The sequence below is a fragment of the Delphinus delphis genome, chromosome 12, assembly GCF_949987515.2.
Source record: "Delphinus delphis chromosome 12, mDelDel1.2, whole genome shotgun sequence".
Classification (NCBI taxonomy): domain Eukaryota; kingdom Metazoa; phylum Chordata; class Mammalia; order Artiodactyla; family Delphinidae; genus Delphinus; species Delphinus delphis.
The window spans coordinates 64311098-64332062 of record NC_082694.2 but is presented as its reverse complement, the minus strand read 5'-3'; the positions used below and the strand labels follow the sequence as shown (position 1 = coordinate 64332062).

The 20965-nt window shown below is 39.1% G+C and overlaps 1 protein-coding gene across 2 annotated transcripts in view; it reads left to right on the top strand.

The window, feature by feature from the left end:
- Positions 1–17999, top strand: part of TTC27 (tetratricopeptide repeat domain 27) — a 184442-nt gene extending 166443 nt beyond the window's left edge. Inside the window, exons 18-21 of one of the 2 annotated variants that reach the window (XM_060026853.1) lie at positions 6219–6416; positions 7721–7832; positions 12745–12845; positions 16847–17999. In XM_060026853.1, the coding sequence (XP_059882836.1) occupies positions 6219–6416; positions 7721–7832; positions 12745–12845; positions 16847–16969 (534 nt within the window). In that variant the 3' untranslated portion in view covers positions 16970–17999. The remainder of the gene's footprint in view (positions 1–6218; positions 6417–7720; positions 7833–12744; positions 12846–16846) is intronic. The other variant, XM_060026854.1, reaches the window with a different exon arrangement.
- Positions 18000–20965: the final 2966 nt, after the last annotated feature.

Below are 20965 nucleotides of genomic sequence, written 5' to 3'. Positions count from 1 at the left end.
AGGTGGGGGGCTGGCCAGGCCTTCTGCCCCCAGGCGGTACCTGCCTGGTCCCTGGCTTGCACTGGGCTGGCACTGCTGTGTTTCAGTCTCTCCACGTTGATGGCAAGTGGTGTATAGAGTAGTGTGTGGAAGAAAAAAAAAAGCACAACTAAACAGCTTTTCTCAGCCCATTTGTGAACCTTGGTCCCTTGTACGTCTCCATCGTGGGCTGCTCTTCTCCACCAAACCAGGACCCAGCCAGTCTCTGTCTCTCCAGGGTTTCCCATGTGTTTGCTGTTACTTTCTCAGATTCATCAACTTTCTCTTTTTTTTAAGCAGTGTACAGAATTGGGGTTCAGAAAAAGAGGCTAGCAACGTGTTAGTGCATCAGCTTGTAGGCTATGTAATCTCCATATGAAGATGAACAATAAAACCGTTTTCACATTGGAAAATAATGGGTTCCGTACAAATTAAGAAAAAATTTAAATATCTTAAAAAGGAAATATACTTACTGAACAAACATTTGGAAAGAGATTTAAATTCACTAATAATAAAAGAGAAATTCAGAATAATAGCTGCGTATATTTTTAGTGGAACAAAACATCAAAGATTAAAACACCTACACACACACACACACACACACACACACACAGTGCTGGTAATATGCAGTGAAATGACACATGTTCATATACTACAGATGGACATCTAATTTGATTTAACCCTTTTTGAAAGTATCCAGGTTATCTCTAGAGTCTTAAAATGTTTATTCCCTTGATTCCATAGTTCTGTTCCTGGAATTCTAACCTAAAGAAGCTTCAGTATGAAAAATATCTTTAGGCACAAAAATATGTAGTGAAGTGTTCTTTATAATGATAAGGACAATGGCAGTACATGGAAACAGCCTAACTGTCTAACTGCAGGGGAATTGTTAAATAGACTGTGCTCTTGTCAACCCAGTGGGAGGCTTTGAATCTATTAAAGTGATCTATCTAAAGAATATATGAAAACATCAAAAAATTCTATGACATAATGTTAAGTGAAAAAGGAAGATAAAACAGTTTACATAGTATTATATTTAAAAATTTACATACAGTAAAGAAATTAGAAATTAATGACAGTAGTGCTTGTGTTTGCGAATTTTATTTTCTCTTTTTATTTTTTATTAGCTCCAATGTCTTGGGGAAATTTTTAAGTTAAAAAAGAAAAAACTACAAAAACCTGTCTGGTTTGGGTTGATTCAAGATTTGGCAAAAAAATGATAATGAACTGATCAAAGTTATTGGCATACATATTTCATAAAAGAGCAAACTTTCCAATAAAAAGAACTTATTATTAGAAAGGAAGGAACAACAGAGGAGTAAGGAGCTGTGCTTTATCATTTAATACAGCAAATGCTTGAGAGCAAGAGCCAGGATGTGAGCTGCAGGTTCAAATCCACCTCTGCCTTCCCTAGGTGTGTGACCTTGGACAAGTTATTTACCTTCTCTGTGCTCCAGTTTCTTCATCTGCAGAATGCAAATAACAAGAGCACCTTCCCCCTAGGGTTGTTAGGAAGATTGTGTTCATAGAGCCCCCGGCTCATAGGAAGGTGTATATGTACGAATATTACCTGCTGTCATCATCGTCTTCTCTTCATCCTCATCAAAACTCAGGAGGCCAGTATCACTTGTGTTCAAGACCCAGCTCCACCATTCACTTGCGTTGTGCCCTTGAGAAGTTCATTTTGCCTCTCATGCTTCAATTTCTTTGTAAAGTGGAGATAATAAAGTCCCTGCTTCCTAGGGTTACAGTGAGAACTAAATGAAATCATGTTGGTCGCATACTTAGAATGGGGCTTAGCACATGGTGAGTGCTCAGAGCAGGGGTAGTGGGAGGTATTGAGGGCTGATAACCATGGTGGTAGAGTTTGTTCTTCTTTAGCTCCATTTTAATCCAAGTAAGTATAGGGGCACATAATGAGTGGGCGACGATGAGGGCTTTGCTGTCCCCTTTTGACAGAGTAAGGAAGTTGAGGGTCAGTGATGATTGTGATAGTTTATAGGTTTATATCGCTTTACAGTTTTTGAAGCTCTTTACCTGTATATTGACTCCTTGATACAACAGTTCTGTGATGTTGCAGACAGAAGACCTGTCCTCGTTACCGCTGTTTACCAACTTCCTAGCCATTCCCCCACATTCATGGTGGACTTCAGCAACCGACTATGTATATCTTCCTCCCCACTGTAGATCTACTGTTCTTGAACACTTGGTTTTAGGTAGATGGCACGTCCAATACTTTGGAGTTAAACTTCTTTGCTCTCATCTTATTTCATAGGAGCAACCCATCCAAGTGGCCATATCTTGGATCCTGTTTCCCCAAGAATCGTTTACCTCTAAATTCTTAAACTTTAGTACTCTACCCTTCAGCCTCTTATTACATACTTAATAATTTATAGTTTTAACTAGTTACTGATGGGTTCAGTAATCATATTTTTACCCAGTCCACAGTAGATAAAAACATTTACCTGTTAAAAAAAAATCTTTTTCACCTTTGATGGTGCAAAGGACTATAATGCAGGTAAACTTTGTAGACTGCCCAGGAGAAAATCATAATCCTTGGTGATTCATTTTATCAGAGAAATCCTACTACAACACCCTTTGCTTTTTTTAAGTTAAAAATACCTGTTTACTAAAGAAGGGTTAAATATATGTTAAAAGTTACTATTTTGGTAGTCAGTCTGGCTAACAAGAGTGTGATTTTTCTCACCAGTTAGAGGGAAGGAAATGGTGATATTAACCACTAAATTATAACATTAATAGTTTTTAAAAAAATTTTATCACTCTAAACCCACTTTTGAAGATTACATATTAGCTCCATTTGTTACTGTATTTTAATAACTCTTATTTTTTTCCTTCAGTTTATGGGGCTTTCTTAATTGTAGGAAATACCTTTTTAATTAACTTTTATTAAAATAGAGTGAAAATATAGAAAAGTACACAGGTCATAAGTAAACATGAATTTTCACGAAGGGCACGCACTTGTGTAAACCACCCGGGGCCCCCCCGCCGCCCCACGCCCTTCCCCGAGTGTGAGTCTGAACATCACCAGCATCCCAAAGTCCTCACGGTCCCGTTATAGTCTTTGCCCCTCCCCCCTCCGCCCACACACACCAAAGACATAATTTTAAAGTTTATAAATGAATATTCGTGTGTGCTGTCGTTTTTTGTTTCCTCTTTGCCAATCTTTGTATTTATTCTTTTTCTCTATTTTTAAATTTTTGTGTTATTAAAGTAACACATAACATATAGTTTTTACAAGTTAAGTCGTAGTATGAGGCTTATAACAAAATACAGCAATTTCCTGCTCCACCGCTCCCCCTCCTATTTTTTATTAACCAAATTTTAGGTATTATCAGTTGACTTCCTATTATAGTAAATAAGGACTTAATTCTTTTATATTAGCATTTCCACTGCTTCCCTTTCTTATTTTCCCAATATATTTATATTAAAATTTTTGGTTACATGAATATTTTCTATTAATATTATATGCCTATGCAAATTATATTCAAAATAGGTATTACAGGATACTATGATTGGGGGGTATTTTTTGCTTTTTGTTTTTTATGATGTTAATACTTGTCTTGGTTTTCATGTGATTCTCTTTGTGAGCCTCTTGTCTAAAATCATGATCTCTCATGCCCTCCTTTTTCTGGCTTTAGCTCTGCATACAGTCACTAACCCGTGTACCTGCCAAATCCAGCAGAATCTTCCAGTCCTGATCTTCTGTAGATGTACTCTCCTTGTCACTTTCTCCTTCCCTGGTTTCCATGACATCGCTTTCTGCCACCTTTCCTTTGTGCATAGACCTCTGTTCATCTACCCTCCTTTTCAATGTTGTGTTCCCTAAGACTCTATCCTTGTTCTGATGCTTACCCAACGCAGTCTCTCTAGGCAATGTCTGCCGTGGCCATGAATGACTTCTATTATGTATTCTTCCATGTAGAACTCTCTTCTAAGGCCCAGATCCAGCGATTTAACCATTGTACATCAAATAGAGAGTATAAAAACAAATTTGTTAGTGCCTCCCCTTATATTCAGGGTCTCTCTACTTATGGTATCTGCATTTGAATTGGGTAGAGGTGTTTGGTATCTGCCCCCTAACCCCAACACAGAGGCACTCTATCTACCTCCTTACCCTTTTGCAGTTCCCTCTATGCACCCACAAATACACACACACAACCCGCTTCACCAACTTTCCCCCTCTCAAACACCAGTACTGCAGCTCTCCATTTTTATTGGCAAGAAGGCCAAAAGATTTTTCTTCCCCTTTGGCTACTCATCGTGGCTAAAATGAGGGGATAGGGTGTTGGGCCAACTGTGATATCCCAGAAAAAAACAAAGAATTTTACTAATTTAGTATGCTTCATTTGTCCATGTTAGTAACTATTTCAATAGACCATCTCTTTCGAAGTATGTTAATCCTTGAAACGTTTACAGAATGATTACTCGAAACAGGTAGTGCACATTCATACCATTTCTCCTGCATTGTGACTTTCATATTTAAAACCATGAGTGGAATTGTAATATCTATTTCATTACTTTCAGATTTAAAACTACATGTTGGATTGTAATGTGAATTTATAGGCAGAGATAATTTACCTTGTCCATCAAAAAAGAAAAAAGCTCAAGTGAGTGTTCTCCTGTCCACTTTTCTCCCTGTATATAATTAGGACCGTAAGTCTGAGCTCACATTCCTAACAGTGTTCATGGGCCGGAGGAGCCTTGATTCCTTGGATGCGTCTCATGCCTAGATCAGAATGCTCTATGGGGAGACAGAGCAAGGTGTCACACTGGTTGCATTTCTCTTAGCAAAGCTTTCTGAAAGAGGTGTGTTCATTCAGTCTTTCTTTCAGGCATAAGTACTCCTTACATCAGAGCAGTGTGCCAGGCTTGATGTTAGATACTGGGGACACAAGGTGATGAAATGTGGTCCTCTCCCTGAAGTTCAGAGGAAGAATAAAGATGTGGCACCCTGTCTCTTGGAACCTTGCCACTCAGAGTGTGATCTGTGGACCATCAACACCAGCATCACCTGGGAGCTCGTTAGAAATGCAGAATCTCAGTTAAGATGGAGTGGCATCTCCATCCAGGATTCCTCATTTACAGCAAGCTCCTGGGTGATGCCAATGCTGTCAGTCCAAGGGCTGCACTGAGTAGCAGCAAGGTCTGAGGGCAGTCTCCTCGAGCTGGTTCTTTAGGTGGATCCATGTGTCTTTGCTGGTCTTCTGTCACAGGAGTGGATGACGGAGGATGCACTTTCTATGCTTCCAGGCAGCCTTGAGATACACAGCCTAATATAGATGTGACAGATGTAGCTTGTCATAACAGTGTAACCCACGGTGGGGCTCACCTTAATTCATCTATCAGCATTCAAGGCATCTGACTAATGAAAATGAGATGGCCACGAAATTGCAAATGGTGAGCGGACCTGGGGTAGTTGGAAGGTCAAGAGCTACTTTGTGGGTACCCTGCATACCTAAGGCAAATGCACTAGCAGTTTATTATGCAACAATTAGGAAGGGCCAGGACCTCTTTTAGCAGAATTAGAGTGTTATCACTGCAGTCCAGGTGGGAATAGTGAGGTCCAACCTAAAGGAGGAGAAGCTGGATTTAGGACTCATTAGGAATGTTGAATCAAATTGGTTACATGTGGCCCAGCCAGGAGAGAAGAGACTCTAGGTTGGTGCTCAGGTCACTGGCTCTGAGACTGCAGGAGGAAGAGGGATCTGGGATCTAGGTTTCCCTCTGGGATCGATGGAGCATGAGATGTTGATGGGACATGGCTGGTAGATAGGGAGGTGCACAATCCTGGGGCTCCAGAGAGGAGTCGGGCTGGAGCTGCGCTGACAGTATCGGGTAGACTTGGTCATAGTGTATTTGCAGCTACAGGTGTGGAGCAGATCATTCAGAGAGAGCCCTCAGAGTGTGAAGAAAGGTGCACAGAGCCTAGGGCCCTGTGGAAGCAGAGCCCTCCAAGGAGCCTGAAAAGGGACACTGGGAGAGGTAGTCGGCCTGCGATTCCAGACTGTGGTTCGGGATGGCTCGTCTTGTATTTTATTTTTCAAAAGTGACGGGTGATATTCTTACAGGCCTGACAAGGTTTTTCACTGTCATCTTCGTTGATGGTGAGGGTAGCGCTTTGTTTTTAGTTATTGTTTGGTTGTTTCTAGCTTCCCAGTTTCTCCTGTGCATCTTTTAAGGTCCTTACAATTCTGGTCAGGGCAGTGATGGATGGGATGGCTGATCGTAGTGGAGATGTTGCATCTGGCCTCAGAGGAAAGCTGCAGGAGCTGTTTGGCAGAGTAACTTCAAGAGTGACGAACGACGGAGAAATCTGGAGGCTATATGCCCAAGTGTGTGGAAATGGGCAGAGTGACAAGCCTGATGAAAATGAAAAGGTGAGTCCTGCCTCAGTCCTCCGGGGCTTTTGCCTTCTGTTTGAACATAGGTGTAGTGGATCTGCTTTTTTGATGGTTGGAGGAAGACTGTGATAATTTGAAAGGTAAGATGAATACGCTCAAGTTTTCAGGTGTGATTCAGAGTTCTTAACATAAGCACCCTGAATTGTGGACACGTTAAGATTTGTAAGTATTCATCTTTTTTCTTTCCATGAATTTTTCTTAAATAATTGTTCTCTGTTTCCTGCAAAAGGGTCTGTCTTAACCTGCTCTCCCTCCAGAGCTGCAGCGAACAGCTGGTTCTTGTTATTTACTCCACACCCCTTTCTGCAGGCTCCTTGCTGAAGACTAAGGTAGACGGTACAAGGACAAAGGAGTGTTTAAATCCGAGATGGAGACTATGAAAAGGAGAAAGAAAAAGGGGCTAGATAAGAATATCAGAGAGGAGCTTTTAAAGTCTAAACATAAAATATTTTACAAAGGTTACCCTGCCCCTTTCTCACAAGTGCAGTAGAACACCAGATAGATTCAAGTTATGCCTTAGCTTCTTATCTTAGATGCACCTCCAGAGTTTCCAAGGTTGGAATACTAACTATTTTGTGCTCTTTTCAAAACATCCACAACAAATCAAGTGTACTTCTTGTGTAAGTTTGGAATTCGCCACAGTACAGCTAATCTGTGGGATTCTTAGCCATTCTCTCCTCCCTCAGTCCACCCAGCTGGCTTCCACCAAAGCCCTGTCAGCCCAGAGAACACATACTCACACGCAGGCATGCACACACTCCTGCTTTCCGTCCTTCCATTTTGCCTTGAATTATGTCCCCTGTTTATGTGCAGAATTAAGGGTACTCTGAATTCTCTGATCTGTGACTTCTCCCTCAAGAATCCACAAGGGTGGGGTTGTGAAAGAGAGTGTTTTAAACATCTGTGAGTTTACACACCTACCAGTAATTCAGTAGTTTTCACCAAGTTCACACCTCATTCTCTAAACTGGTCTCTCAAGCTGATGGCTACAAATGCTAGGGAAATGTGTATACTTATAGATTTCCAAACCAAGCGTTTTTATTTTTCTGTTTGGAGGGAAGTGTCTCTATCCAGACACATCCAGTTGATTTCTTTTAATTGCTCATTGCTGTTGGATGTGCATCTATGCCCCTTCTTTGATGAGAATCATAGAAACTGTGCTACATAACAAGAGAGACTGGTTTTTCGGTTGGAATTAGTTCCATATGACTTCCAGGAAGCTGAGTTTGAAATGTGAATTCTACTTGTTAATCTGAAAGTTGTTCTTTTTCTTTCCTCAGGCGTTCCAGTATCTCTCTAAGGCATACAAGTGTGACACACAGTCCAGTTGTTGGGAGAAAGATATTACATCATTTAAGGAAGTGGTTCAGAGAGCCTTAGGACTCGCACATGGTATTTGATGTGATGTTTGATATCCATGGCATATTTTAATGTATTTTTACTGATAAGAAGTATTAGTCAAAAGCAAAGTTCCATTACAAATAATTTCAGGTTATTTCATTATATTAAAATTGTTGTAGTTAATTCAGCAAATATTTACAGACCAACTATTATGTAGTAGGCACCCTGGAGCAATAAGAAGAAATAGGCTAGAGGCTTAAATAGTGTTTGAATAAGTGACAGATGATAGAAACTTTAGAGATAGGAAATACTTTTACAACTGTATTTAATCTTCACTTCACACAGAAGTAACCTTCTCCTGCACTGATGATGTAGTAGTGAGAAAATATTAACTTTTCCTGACTCATGTTCTTCTTTTATAAATGAAAATATTCATAAAAATACATAGATTTCTGGAGTGCATAGCAATATACATAAGAGCTATGGCATATACAAAGGAAATTACAAATATAATCTAATCCATAACTTTGGGAAATTTAGTGGGTGATATTTGAGGGGAGGGAAAACCTTACATATAAAATTGTAGGCCAGTTGGGGTAAGATACTCCAGATAAAGGCCGCCTTTAATTATTTGCATTAATGAAAAATATACTAGTTAAAGGTAATAATGCACTTTTATATTTATGTTTGAATATAGGCATGTGATGCCCTGGGAATGCAATTCAAATAAAATAATGAAGCCACACTGTCAAGAACTGAATCACAAGGACTGTGAACCTATCCTAAAGTCCTCCTCTAACTTCTGCAACTAATAGTTGCAGCAAATAGGTAGCCAACAAGGGACAATAAAAAGGGCAGAACTTTGGACTCAGGGAGGCCCAAGTTCCAGGACCAGCTCTACCACATACTAACTAGGTGACTTGGGGTCACCATTACTTAGCTTCTCTGACTCTTAGTGCCCTCATGGGGAAACTGGGGATAACCTACCTATGGTTGTTATGAAAAATAAGTAAAAACATATTTAAACACTTACCAGTATCTTACACATGGTTTAAATGTTAATCCCTTGCCTCCTTACCCCCACCCTGTTCCTTCTATGGTAGAGGATCTGGGCTGTATGATAAGGGACTCAAAACTAAAAAGAAAAAAACGAACAAGAATAAAGTTTAACTTTGCCTTGAAAGAAGTCATAGAACATTCAAACAATTTAGAAATGGGCTTAGTAGTTAATAATTACTTATCTTTGACAAAAGGATATAACTATCCAAAAGGTTGAGATAATTGCCGATAGACCAGTGGAAGGATGGTCTAGGGTGGCTAGAATTTATGTAGCTTGTGCTGGCCTCCTGGTGGGTGGGCTTAGATGGAGCTCATTCTTTATCCCTTTGGCCTTTGTGGATATGGTACTGTATTTCAGTAAACCCATGCTAAGCAGTTATAACAGGGTGCAATTTTCTCTGAATTTATCTGAGCTACTTCAGCTTGCCAACCCTAAACATTTCGATGAACAGCAGGCTCTATAACAGTCAAAGCCAAGATATTTTCTGTAATCACTAAGTGATAGTGTTAAACCTGTCAAATATAAATATGCAGGTTAAAGAAGTACTCTAGGAAAAATCTTCATTTTGCCTCTTAAAGTTGATTGCGAACTATTTTTGGTACCTTTTTTTGTTTTTTCATCCAGGCAATACTTAGAGAAAAACAAGTGTCTGTTCTTTTTTTAAGTTTCCCTTTGACTTAGTGAATTATGTGTTCTTGCTCCTACAACATTTTAAGCATACTTGAGTGGCTGCTCAGCTTTCTTTTCTCGTGATATTTTAGATTTATGGAGATAAATCTTAACCTTTTCTATGTTGCTTTTGTATACCAGTGCTTCATGGAAGAAAGAGCTGAGTTTCTCTGTTATTTCTGTTCTCTTTTTTAACTTTCTCCCCATCACTGTTCTCCACCTCACCCAATTCTGGAAAAGGAAATATAACATTTAGAAAAATCTCCATATGATTTATTCCCTTCTGGGTTGCTATTTTTAAGAGTAGCCATGTGCTTCAGAAAGCTTGGTGTAAGACATTGTGGTCTCCACGTAGTGTTGGAGACCCTTCTATGATAGTGTTGTCATCGTGTACCCATTGTTCTGTCTGGAAGGTATTCATTTACAGTCTCTGCTGTTCTGTCTTCTGGGAAAGAGTGGACAAAAGTTCGTTCCTTCTTTGCCATCCAGGAACTTCTAAAATAATAATTACACATTTTAACTACAGTCTGCCTGGAGGAAGCACAGCTGTCTTGGATTTCCCGATGATTTGAAACAGCAGGTTGTTTCTCTCTCTCCCTGTCTCTCTGTCTCTCTCTCTGTCTCTCTCTGTCTGTCTCCCCCCCCCCCCCCACCGTCTCCCCATCTCTAACGCCTTTTGGAAATGGGATTGAGGAAGGGGACTAATGGAGCACTGTTTGTCTTTTTGCTTTTTTGTTTTTATCAAAATGACAATGAAGGATTGAAAACAGAATCACAGCTGTTTTTGATATGTTACTAGGTACTAAATAGCCCAAGTACCTCAGTAATAGCAGTTACAACCTTCCTCTATTATGGGACACAGACATCATAATCCTCACTATCTCCATGTTAACTGTACCCTTTGAAAATGAGTGTAACGTTGTTGATTACCATGCATCCTTTCAAAGTCTGATTATTATTTTAGAATAGGAATGTCAAGCATAGTTCTCACCAGCCATGGAAGGTGTTAATGAACGGCAAAACTATTTTGCCAGGCACAAGCAACCTCCAATTGGTGAGAGTTTGCATACAGAAAGAAATCTGTTTTCCATCCCTGTTCTGTGATACAGGGTACTAAGTAAACTTCAGTTGTTGCACTGTTTAGTGTAGTTTTAAAATAGGATCTGATTATTGATCTGTTTGTAGTGAGCATAATTTAGAGGAACAAGAACAAATCAGTGGAGAAATACGAGGCATTTTAGATATATATATATATATATATATATATATATATATAAGCAAGACATTAAATATTATTTATTCCAAGTTAGTTTCATTCTTTTAGAATTTCTCATTTTGTGCATGTTTTATTATTTTTTTTCTTTCTTAATTCAGCAACATTTTATTTTGCCCCTCTGCTCACTAGGCATTTACTGTCTTTTTTTTTCTTTTTTTATATATACACATTCATATATATATATATATGTGTGTGTGTGTACTTAAAAAAATTTTTTTAACATCTTTATTGGAGTATAATTGCTTTACAATGGTGTGTTAGTATCTGCTGTATAACAAAGTGAATCAGCTATACATATATCCTCATATCCCCTCCCTCTTGAGCCTCCTTCCCATTCTCACTATCCCACCCCTCTAAATGGTCACAAAGCACCAAGCTGATCTCCCTGTGCCATGCAGCTGCTTCCCACTAGCTATCTATTTTATATTTGGTAGTGTGTATATGTCAATGCTACTCTCTCACCTCTTCCCAGCTTCCCCTCTCCACCCTGTGTCCTCAAATCCATTCTCTACATCTGCATCTTTATTCCTGTCCTGCTCCTAGGTTCATCAGAACCATCTTTTTTTACATTCCATATATATGTGTTAGCCTATGGTATTTGTTTTTCTGTTTCTGACTTCACTCTGTATGACAGACTCTAGGTCTATCCACCTTACTACAAATAACTCAATTTCATTTCTTTTTATGGCTGAGTAATATTCCATTGTATATATGTGCCACATCTTCTTTATCCATTCATCTGTTGATGGACACTTAGGTTGCTTCCATGTCCTGGCTATTGTAAATAGAGCTGCAGTGAGCACTGTGATACATGGCTCTTTATGAATTATGGTCTTCTCAGGGTATAGAGGCATTATATTTTTACAAAGCTCTTCACTTGTTCTTTTTTTTTTAATTAATTTATTTGGCTGTGTTGTGTCTTCGTTGCTGCACAGGGCCTTTCTCTAGTTGTGTTGAGCAGGAGCTACTCTTTGTTGTGGTGCGCAGACTTCTCATTGCAGTGGCTTCTCTTGCTGCAGAGCATGGGCTCTAGGCATGGAGGCTTTAGTAGTTGTGGCACGCGGGCTCTAGAACGCAGGCTCAGTAGTTGTGGCGCACAGGCTTAGTTGCTCTGCGGCATGTGGTATCCTCCTGGACCAGGGCTCGAACCTGTGTCCCTTCATTGGCAGGTGGATTCTTAACCACTGTGCTTAACCACTTGTTCTTAAAAAGCATTAATAGGCAGGCCCTGTGCTAGGAAGGGTTACACGCTCTTGATAATTTCAAGTTTTAGGAAAATGGGCTCTCCAGAATGCTGGAGGTAGAGGTGTCGGGAATGAGTGACTGTCCTCTCCCCTACTTCTTGCTAATGGATACCAAGCATGGCTTAGTGACCCCAGAGCCTGGTCGTGGTCACGTTCCCTAAATGCAGGCGCCTAGGTTGTTGGCGTCACTTCTTCCAGAATGGTGATGTAAACTCTGAATATGAAAATGCAGCAAGAATTGAGCTGTAGATATCTGGCATGTCACTTCTTTGGGCTGGTGTCATCTGCAATTGTGATTCCCCATTAGGGACTCAGTACCGTGAGAAGCCACATTAAGATGAGCTGTATATGTTTTTGTTCTCTGTGGGTACCTTGTGTTCAATTAGACCTTGTCTCTGCCTAATTTCATTACTCTGTGCTTGTGTGTGTGCACGTGCATGTGTGTTTTCATGGTCCATTCCCAACAGTCTGTAACTCACCAAATATCCCTCATTTTCCTCAAAATTTTCCTTTTAGCAATAAGCTATCCTTCTTAAGGGATAAAAGGAAAATTTATGCATATAACTTATTTTCCTTTCACCAAAATAAAACTTGTCACATAGAAATATTTCTGAAGTCTGTTACTATAAAATCCTAATTAACTAATTGGTTTTTGTACTTACAAATTATCATTATCAATTTTTAATGGATGTTTTCCCCATATTTATCTTCCAGTGGCTATAAAATGCAGTAGAAGCAAATCCAGTCCCCAAGAGGCTATACAAGTGCTTTCTTCAGTGCGACTCAATTTACGGGGCTTGTTATCTAAAGCAAAGGTGAGAGTGAAATGTGAATTAATTAGAATTATCATAGAAAATAAAAGGTCTTTGGTATCAGCCAGGTGCTCTTAAGTCTTCCTTCACATGAAGGATAATTTTAGGCCCATGTTATATTTTAGACATCAGCCCCCAGGTGATTAGTTGTACTGGTGAGGAGATCATTGACCCAGTGGCTAAACCACCCTACACATGGGTAACTTAGGAGTCTTTGAAATTAATATTTATAATCCGGCTCTTGATGCTTTCTTTAAGTCAAATTAAAACACTGCTCTACTACTTACTATCACTTTTTCCCGAAGTGTGGCATATATACTACTAGTAGCACTTGGGTAAACATTTTATTTTAATATGTATTTATTTCAGTGCATCTTAGAAAAAGTATAACTAGCATATCAAACCTACAATTTCATGAATAGTATTGCTTATTTTCTATTTACAGTAGTGTTCTAATGTTTCCTTTAAAATACTTTTATTTAAATAAAAAATTGATTTAGAGACGAATATTAAGTAGGTGTATATGGATTTGACACAAATATTAAGGTAGATAGGTTGACTCAAGCCTGACAACTAAAACATACGGTATCAGATTACAAATGCCAACCTATGATCCAGTGCTAGGATGGGGACACCCGAGAATTATGGAGGGAGGTTTTTTGAAGATTGGATTCCACATCTCTACCTGGGACAGATCGGGTCTGGGACAGAGCCTGGGAAGTTTGTGTTAAATTTCCCAGGTAATTCTAACATGCAGCCAGGTTTGGAGTACACCTCAGGAACAAAATTTAAAGGAATATAACTTCTAACACACTTTAGCACTTTTTTTTCTAATCTTTCCTTGCCTTCACTATTTAATCCTGGGTTGCAAACTAATTTTACTTCACTTCTGAGAGCAAGTCCATGGCAAGTGAAGGTCACTTCTGGACACATGTAAAAACCTTTCCAGACTATGCTTTTTATTAATTGATGATCTTTTCAGATCAGAGCATCATTTTTGCCTCTTTAGATTATTAACTCACTTTTCTGTCCTTATTAGTCTGCATGCTGGAACCAGGTTTCTGTAATCTACCTGGGGAAACTGTATTTCCTCCCAACAGGAAACTTCAAACAACTTCCGATTATGAGTCTCTCAGAAAACTGCAAGAGCTCTCTCAAAGAAAGTCAAGGTAGCAGACTTTTTCTGTGACTCTCCTTCCCAAATTGGGAGCTAATTTTCCTAGTTTTGGTGAGATCACTAACCTACCCATGATTGTTTATTTCTTCAGGATGTACTCTACAGATTTCCCTATTCTGTGCAAAACTTTTTCTTATAATGTATTAACTTTACATAAATCTATACTTATATGACTTAAATAATCTTGTCTGTACTACCCATCCGTTCATATTGTGGAACTCCAAACATTGAAAATGAGACCTTAGAACATCATCTGTATTTAGATTTTGTTCTCATTAGATCACAACTGGATTATCCGAAAATGGGAAAAATTGCTTCCCAACATCTCCTTTGAAAGCACCTTTTTGCATATAATATTTGGGAGTCTCTGATTTTGTAGTAAATCATATGCCTTTTCTACTTTTTCAACAAATTGGGTTTGCTAAGCAGAATTGCCTTCCAAAAGAACACTTTTGCAGAACACTTTAAAAAGTGAAAATGGGGGACTTCCCTGGTGGCGCAGTGGTTGAGAGTCCGCCTGCCGCTGCAGGGGACACGGGTTCGTGCCCCGGTCCGGGAAGATCCCACATGCCGCGGAGTGGCTTGGCCCGTGAGCCATGGCCGCTGAGCCTGCGCGTCCGGAGCCTGTGCTCCGCAACGGGAGAGGCCACAACAGTGAGAGGCCCGCGTATCGCAAAAAAAAAAAAAACCAAAAAAAAAAAAAAAAGTGAAAATGGGGCTTCCCTGGTGGCTCAGTGGTTGAGAATCTGCCTGCCAATGCAGGGTACACGGGTTCGAGCCCTGGTCTGGGAGGATCCCACATGCCACGGAGCAGCTAGGCCCGTGAGCCACAGCTACTGAGCCTGCGCGTCTGGAGCTTGTGCTCCGCAACAGGAGCGGCCGCGACAGTGAGAGGCCTGCGCACCGCGATGAAGAGTGGCCCCCGCTCGCCACAACTGGAGAAAGCCCTCGCACGGAAACGAAGACCCAACACAGCCAAAAATAATAAATAAATAAATTTTTTTTAAAAAAGTGAAAATGAATGACGATAACTGTGTTAAATAGCAGGCTTGGTTTGCATGAATCTCTGGTCTTTTCTTGCCAGGCCTGGGACTTCATGGAATTAAACTCCTAGGTAGAACCTAGAGATTCACCTAAAGTCATGAAGTCCATGCTTGGCCAGGACACAGTAACTCCTCGGCCCTCAGCACCCTGTCCTTGTACAGATTTGCTGCAGGGGGTCGTGAGGGCGGTTGGTGAAAACGCTGGAGAGCCTGGAGACAGAACAGATTTACCACTTACACTCCATGGGATCCTCAGCAAATTATTCATTCTTTCTAAGCCTAAGTTTCTTTCTGCTTTCTCCTTACTTTATAGGGAAGTGATGCACACTATTTTTTAATTAATTAATTTACTTTTGGCTGCATTGGGTCTTTGTTGCTGTGTGTGGGCTTTCTCTAGTTGCGGCGAGCGGGGGCTAGTCTTCGTTGCGGTGCACGGGCTTCTTATTGTGGAGCACGGGCTCTAGGCACGCGGGCTTCAGTAGTTGTGGCTTGTGGGCCCTAGAGCACAGGCTCAGTAGTTGTGGCTCATGGGCTTAATTGCTCAGCGGCATGTGGGATCTTCCCAGACCAGGGATCGAACCTGTGTCCCCTGCATTGTCAGGTGGATTCTTAACCACTGCGCCACCAGGGAAGTCCCAGTGGTGCAGATTTATGATGATTTGCAAGTACTGTAATTCTTAGTAAAAACAAATATGCTATGTGAGTCCAAGTTACTTTCCTCAAAGGTGTTTTCTCTACTGATCACATCGCAGCGGTTGGTATGTCAATCTGTTGTGAAATGCTGTACAAGGCGTGACTACACAGTAATGTGGCAAAGCTTTGCAAAGCATTTTTGAAGTTCTGCATTCAAGTGAATGTTCTTTGCTCCATAAATCACTATGAGAAACTCTAAGCTTATTGTAGTGATGATGCCGTCACTCAGAACATCTTCAGAATTCCCTTTTTAAAATAGCTGTCAGAACAATTGCTATCATCTATGGTGGTAGTAAATAGTTATATTGTAATGGTAAATTTGATTTTTGTAAACAAATCATCTAGTCAGTTGTGATGAAAAAGATTTATGGTAAACTGAGTAAATTACATTTCTGATTAAAACACATGTACGCACGCACACACACACACACACACACACACACACACACACACACACACAGTCATAAAATCCTGAAGCTGATTTCTTGGGTGCCTATACCGGCTCAGCAGGCAGCTCCTAGAGAGGCATTCCAGAATGTTTCAGCCATGGTGGCATTATTGGAGTATGTTGCAATATGCCTCCCAAGGCAATTCCTTTTACCGAAGGGGGGCACTTTTATTTTGCTGGGCTTTTTTGCTGTCACCAAATTTTGATGATCTTTGTGGCCTCTGAGTCCTAAGACATATTAATTTTCAAATAATTAGCATAAAAGTATGATTTATATGAACTTGAATATAAAATACATTTGTTTTGCTTGTATACACAAAGAATAGATTTCTTTTGTTTGGATGAATGATGTCTCTTTATCCAAAAACCATCTTATGACATTGAAATGAATAATATAATCAATATTCAAGGCAACCATTTTGAAGAGCAGAGCTGATTTGAATTTACAAGTTCAGGCATATTGTTTGATTCATCCTTTAATTGTTGCAGCTTGTATATTTCAGGATGGCGAATAGAACAAATACTACTGTTGCTACTATAATGTATTATTAAGCAAAGGGAATTTTAATTCTGTACTCTATCTATATTATTTTAAAGAGATTTTCATCGTTTTGATAGTTCTGCCTTGTTCTTTGTGTTGCAGCAACTTTTTACAGATGTGGTAAGTGGAGAAATTTCCAGGGAGTTAGCTGATGAAACAGCAGCAATGGACACCTTAGTAACAGAGCTTCAAGACCTAAGCAACCAATTTCGAAATCAGTATTGACCATCCTCAGAACAGCTTCTGGAAAAGGTGCTTCACCTTCTGGAATTTCTCTTATACCTGTGTATCTAAACTACAAGATACTAATTTTTTTAATAAATTTCTCTTGTATGGGTAACATTCTTTTGTGATCTTTCCAAATGTTTGAACTTTCTGAAATACATTAAATAAAATGTTCCTTCCTTCTTTCTTTAGGCTTAATTACAGTTGAATTCACTATTTTTATTATCCTTCAGGTATTTCAGCACAAAGAGCAAAAAAAATGTAGTTTTCTTTTTAGCGTAGGGTTTATTCTGTCACAGCCTAAAATGAATTAGATCATTCTTTGGAAAAAGTCTAAACAGGAAAAAAAGAAATCACACGCTACAAGTTTGTGGAATCATTAGATTGGCTGATGTGTTATCCAAAAGTGATAAAAGAGTACTTTTGGTGATGGAAACCTTTACGCTTCTTGAGATTTTGTATTTGGGTCCAAAAGATATGGGCTTGGCTAAGTTAGAAATGTGGGTATGGTTTAACTTCTAAATAAGGGAAAATGCAAGAAAAAAATGACATAACTCAAATTTTGACTCAGCCATTAGCCACTAGTAACCAGGCTGACCCTCATTGTGTATACTGCCAGCCCTAAAGATGGTTATTTAATAAGGTTATTATGAGTGAAGACAGCTATAAATGGTGCCATATTACAAAAATGCCAAAGTAAAATGTTTTCTTAGTAATGTCTATGGAAACAAATATTGAAGGCAGCAGCTGAGCTTAATAATCTCACTACAAAAGTCATAGTAAGGAATTTGAAGTCCTGGCTTGGGTTGCTGAATATTGGGTCCCATGCATAAGTCATTTGACCCTTGCTGTTTTCCATGTTCTTATTTATAAAATGTGAATAATTTCTATCCCTTGCTGCTTTGTGAGTTTCTACTGCCTTTGGAGATTTAAAAATATGTAATCCACAAATGTAAGTATTCTGACCATTAAAAAAAATGTTTTTAAAAACTTTCGTCAGTGAATTTTGGTTATGAATGCTTAGCAGTGCTTCTTTTACTTAACCACCTGCTTGTCTTTTCTAGTATCATACTAGCCTAAAAAAAAAGCTGATGTATGTCTCAAAGCAGTTTCTCTTACAGGAGATGCAGTAACTATGAGAAAGACCAGTAAAATGATGTAGTAGCATGAATTAACATTAAATGTCCACTTGAATCTTTTATGGAAGCCATTGGGGAATAGGTGGGTGGGTGGATGGTTGGATGGAGGGAGCGAGGTTTTAAGATTAAAACCTCTTTATCGGTACCTAGCTGTGAACCCCAATAGAAAACAGATAAATACTGAAAAGGGTAAAGATTTCAGGAATCGAGTAGAAGATTGAAGAAGAATTTCCAGGTTTTAGAAGTTTTTAGTTCTCAGTTTGTTTTCCTTTGGGTTCAAAGTAGAAAGGCACTGGTGAGTGTGAACTGCCACAAACCAAGTCCTAAAAGGATTATTACCTTTCAGTCCTATTTTCAAATGCTATAGTGGACCAAAGTCTCCAGGAAGCTGCCCTACACCTATTTTTTCTTGGGATGATCTCACAAAAGAGCTATTAGATATCTTCTTTTAAAGATATAGACCTATTAGTTATGTTTAATAGTCTTACTAGGTGAGTGAATGTTAAGTGAATGTTTAACATAATTGAAGAAAATGTCGGGGGTAGGTACTATGGTAAAGTAGGAAAAACTTGGGTTTTAGCAAAACCTCATCTGTACCACCTCCTAACACTTATTACTTAACACTCTGGTACTTGATTTTTTCATCTGTAGAGAGTGTTGTGATAATAGTACCTCCTATCAAGTTCTTAATATCTCTTATAGCACTTTCACCCAGGTGCAGAGTCAGTAACAGAGTATCTGTTTAAACAGCTGTATATCATTTCCAATAGGGTCTTTGATGCTTTGTATTGCTATGTTATGATTTATATACTTGCTATTTCCAAATGCCTTATCTTTTATAGATTTCAACTTTGGTTTTTTAGTATTAATACATTGGTTTTCAGAATTACTTTTTTGTCTTATCAACTAGAAAAATATAAAGGTGTTATCCTTTAATCTTTATTTAGTTCCCACAGCATAAATAATAATACTTACCGAGTACTCACTATGTACTAGGTAGGTTTGCGACATCACCAGTAAACTAAAGAAAGAGAAATAGCCGGAATTCGAAGACTGCTGAAACCTGCATTCTTTGTACTTGCTATGTTGGGGCTAGAAAGAACTTCCAATGGTCAGCTGATTTCAGTCTTCTCTTTCCAACAATGGGATACCTGGAAAGATTGCCTTTCATTGTTTATAAAGTTTTTCAAGGAGAGAAATTCTGTGAAATTTCAGTTAACAATTGCCTGTGATCTGTTAAGATTATTTAGGATTATTTGATCTTTATTTTAATAAATTCTTTGTTGGCCTTTTTCCAAAGAAGCAACATAGTAAATGGGGACCCTAACTGCAAAGGAGTTAAAATAAACCCAAATGGAATAAGAAATCACTTCCCTACACCCAAACCCAAAACTCAGGAAGCTTGGAGAGTTGATACTGAGTCTGGGAAGCAGCGCCATGGGGGGTGTGTTGAGGGGTCGTGAGTAGAGTGGTGAGGTTCAGAACTGCAGAATCCCAGAGTGGACTTTGAGGTTCCCATGTAGGGGTGGACAGCTTGGCCTTACCTCAGATGAAGCCTCAGTACAGTAATGAGGACCCCAAACATTGAAAGCACTGACTTATTTCATTTTGGTGTATTTTTTTTTTAGATTTCTTTTTGTGTTTGTGGACCATTTTTAAAGTCTTTATTGAATTTGTTACAGTATTGCTTCCGTTTAATGTTTTGGATTTTTGGCCCCGAGGCATGTGGGATCTTAGCTCCCCGACCAGAGATCGAACCTGCACTCCCTGCATTGGAAGGCAGAATCTTAACCACTGGACCATGAGGGAAGTCCCCGACTTATTTAATGTTGTATCAAGGCTGTTCTCTTCATGCTGTACTTGTTTCTGTTGGACATCTATTAGTGTGCTTTCATAAGCAGAAATGTGAAGAAATGGTATCAAGTATGTGTAGTAAATTCACCTACTTTCCAGACTACATTCAAAGATTGTGACATAAGCAGAGGTATGGCCAAGTTTGGGCTATTTGTGACCATTTATCCAAATTATGGTAAGTCTACTAGGTTAAAACCCTAGGTGAGTCTGATGAAAAGTATTCTTTTTTCCTTTTTCTGTTTGTATAACATTCACATTCATCTAAGTTGGTGTTTAGATAAGGTAACTCTATTTGCCAAGAGTGAGGAATAAAACCTGTTAAGTGGGTGCAACACACTTCCTTTCTGCCCGTTCATTCAGCAGGCTCTATAGTGAAATGGCAAAGAGCCTTTATTGAAATGGTGGGCGCCATGCTGTGGTGATACAGATGGATTTTTCACAACGTGCAGAAGTGCTTATAAATAGATAGGTTTCAATCAACAAGCAGCTTATTCAGGCATGTGCTCAAATATAGTAGCTGCATTCATTAGATAGACATTTCCACTAATCCCAAGACTATACTAATAAAAGAGTAATCCTTTATGGGCTAAAGGTAGTGCTGGCTTGCTTTTAACTCTTAGAGAGTCTTTCACAGACCAAGGCCTAATAATAATTGTAGCTGCATTAGGTTTTCACCAAGTGGACTATAAAAGCTGAGCTTATCTTGAAATTTTTTCTTTTCTTATTTTTTAAAATTGCAGTAGCTTAGTGGACAAAGAGGTACTTTTTTACTCAGGATATGCAGCTCACAGCAAAGCCAATTTAGAAACCAATTTTGTGTGCATTTGTGTGTGTGTTCTCATTACTTTATTATAAAGTGCCTTCTCTTTCACCGTGGTTAATAAAGTGGTTAATAAAGAGTTCGCTTGAGCAGATTTTGTCTTTCCCTTTGACTTTAGGATAAATAACAAGTTAATGTCAATTTTGAGGAGATTTGCAAACTCTTAGTAGAGTGGTTGGACCT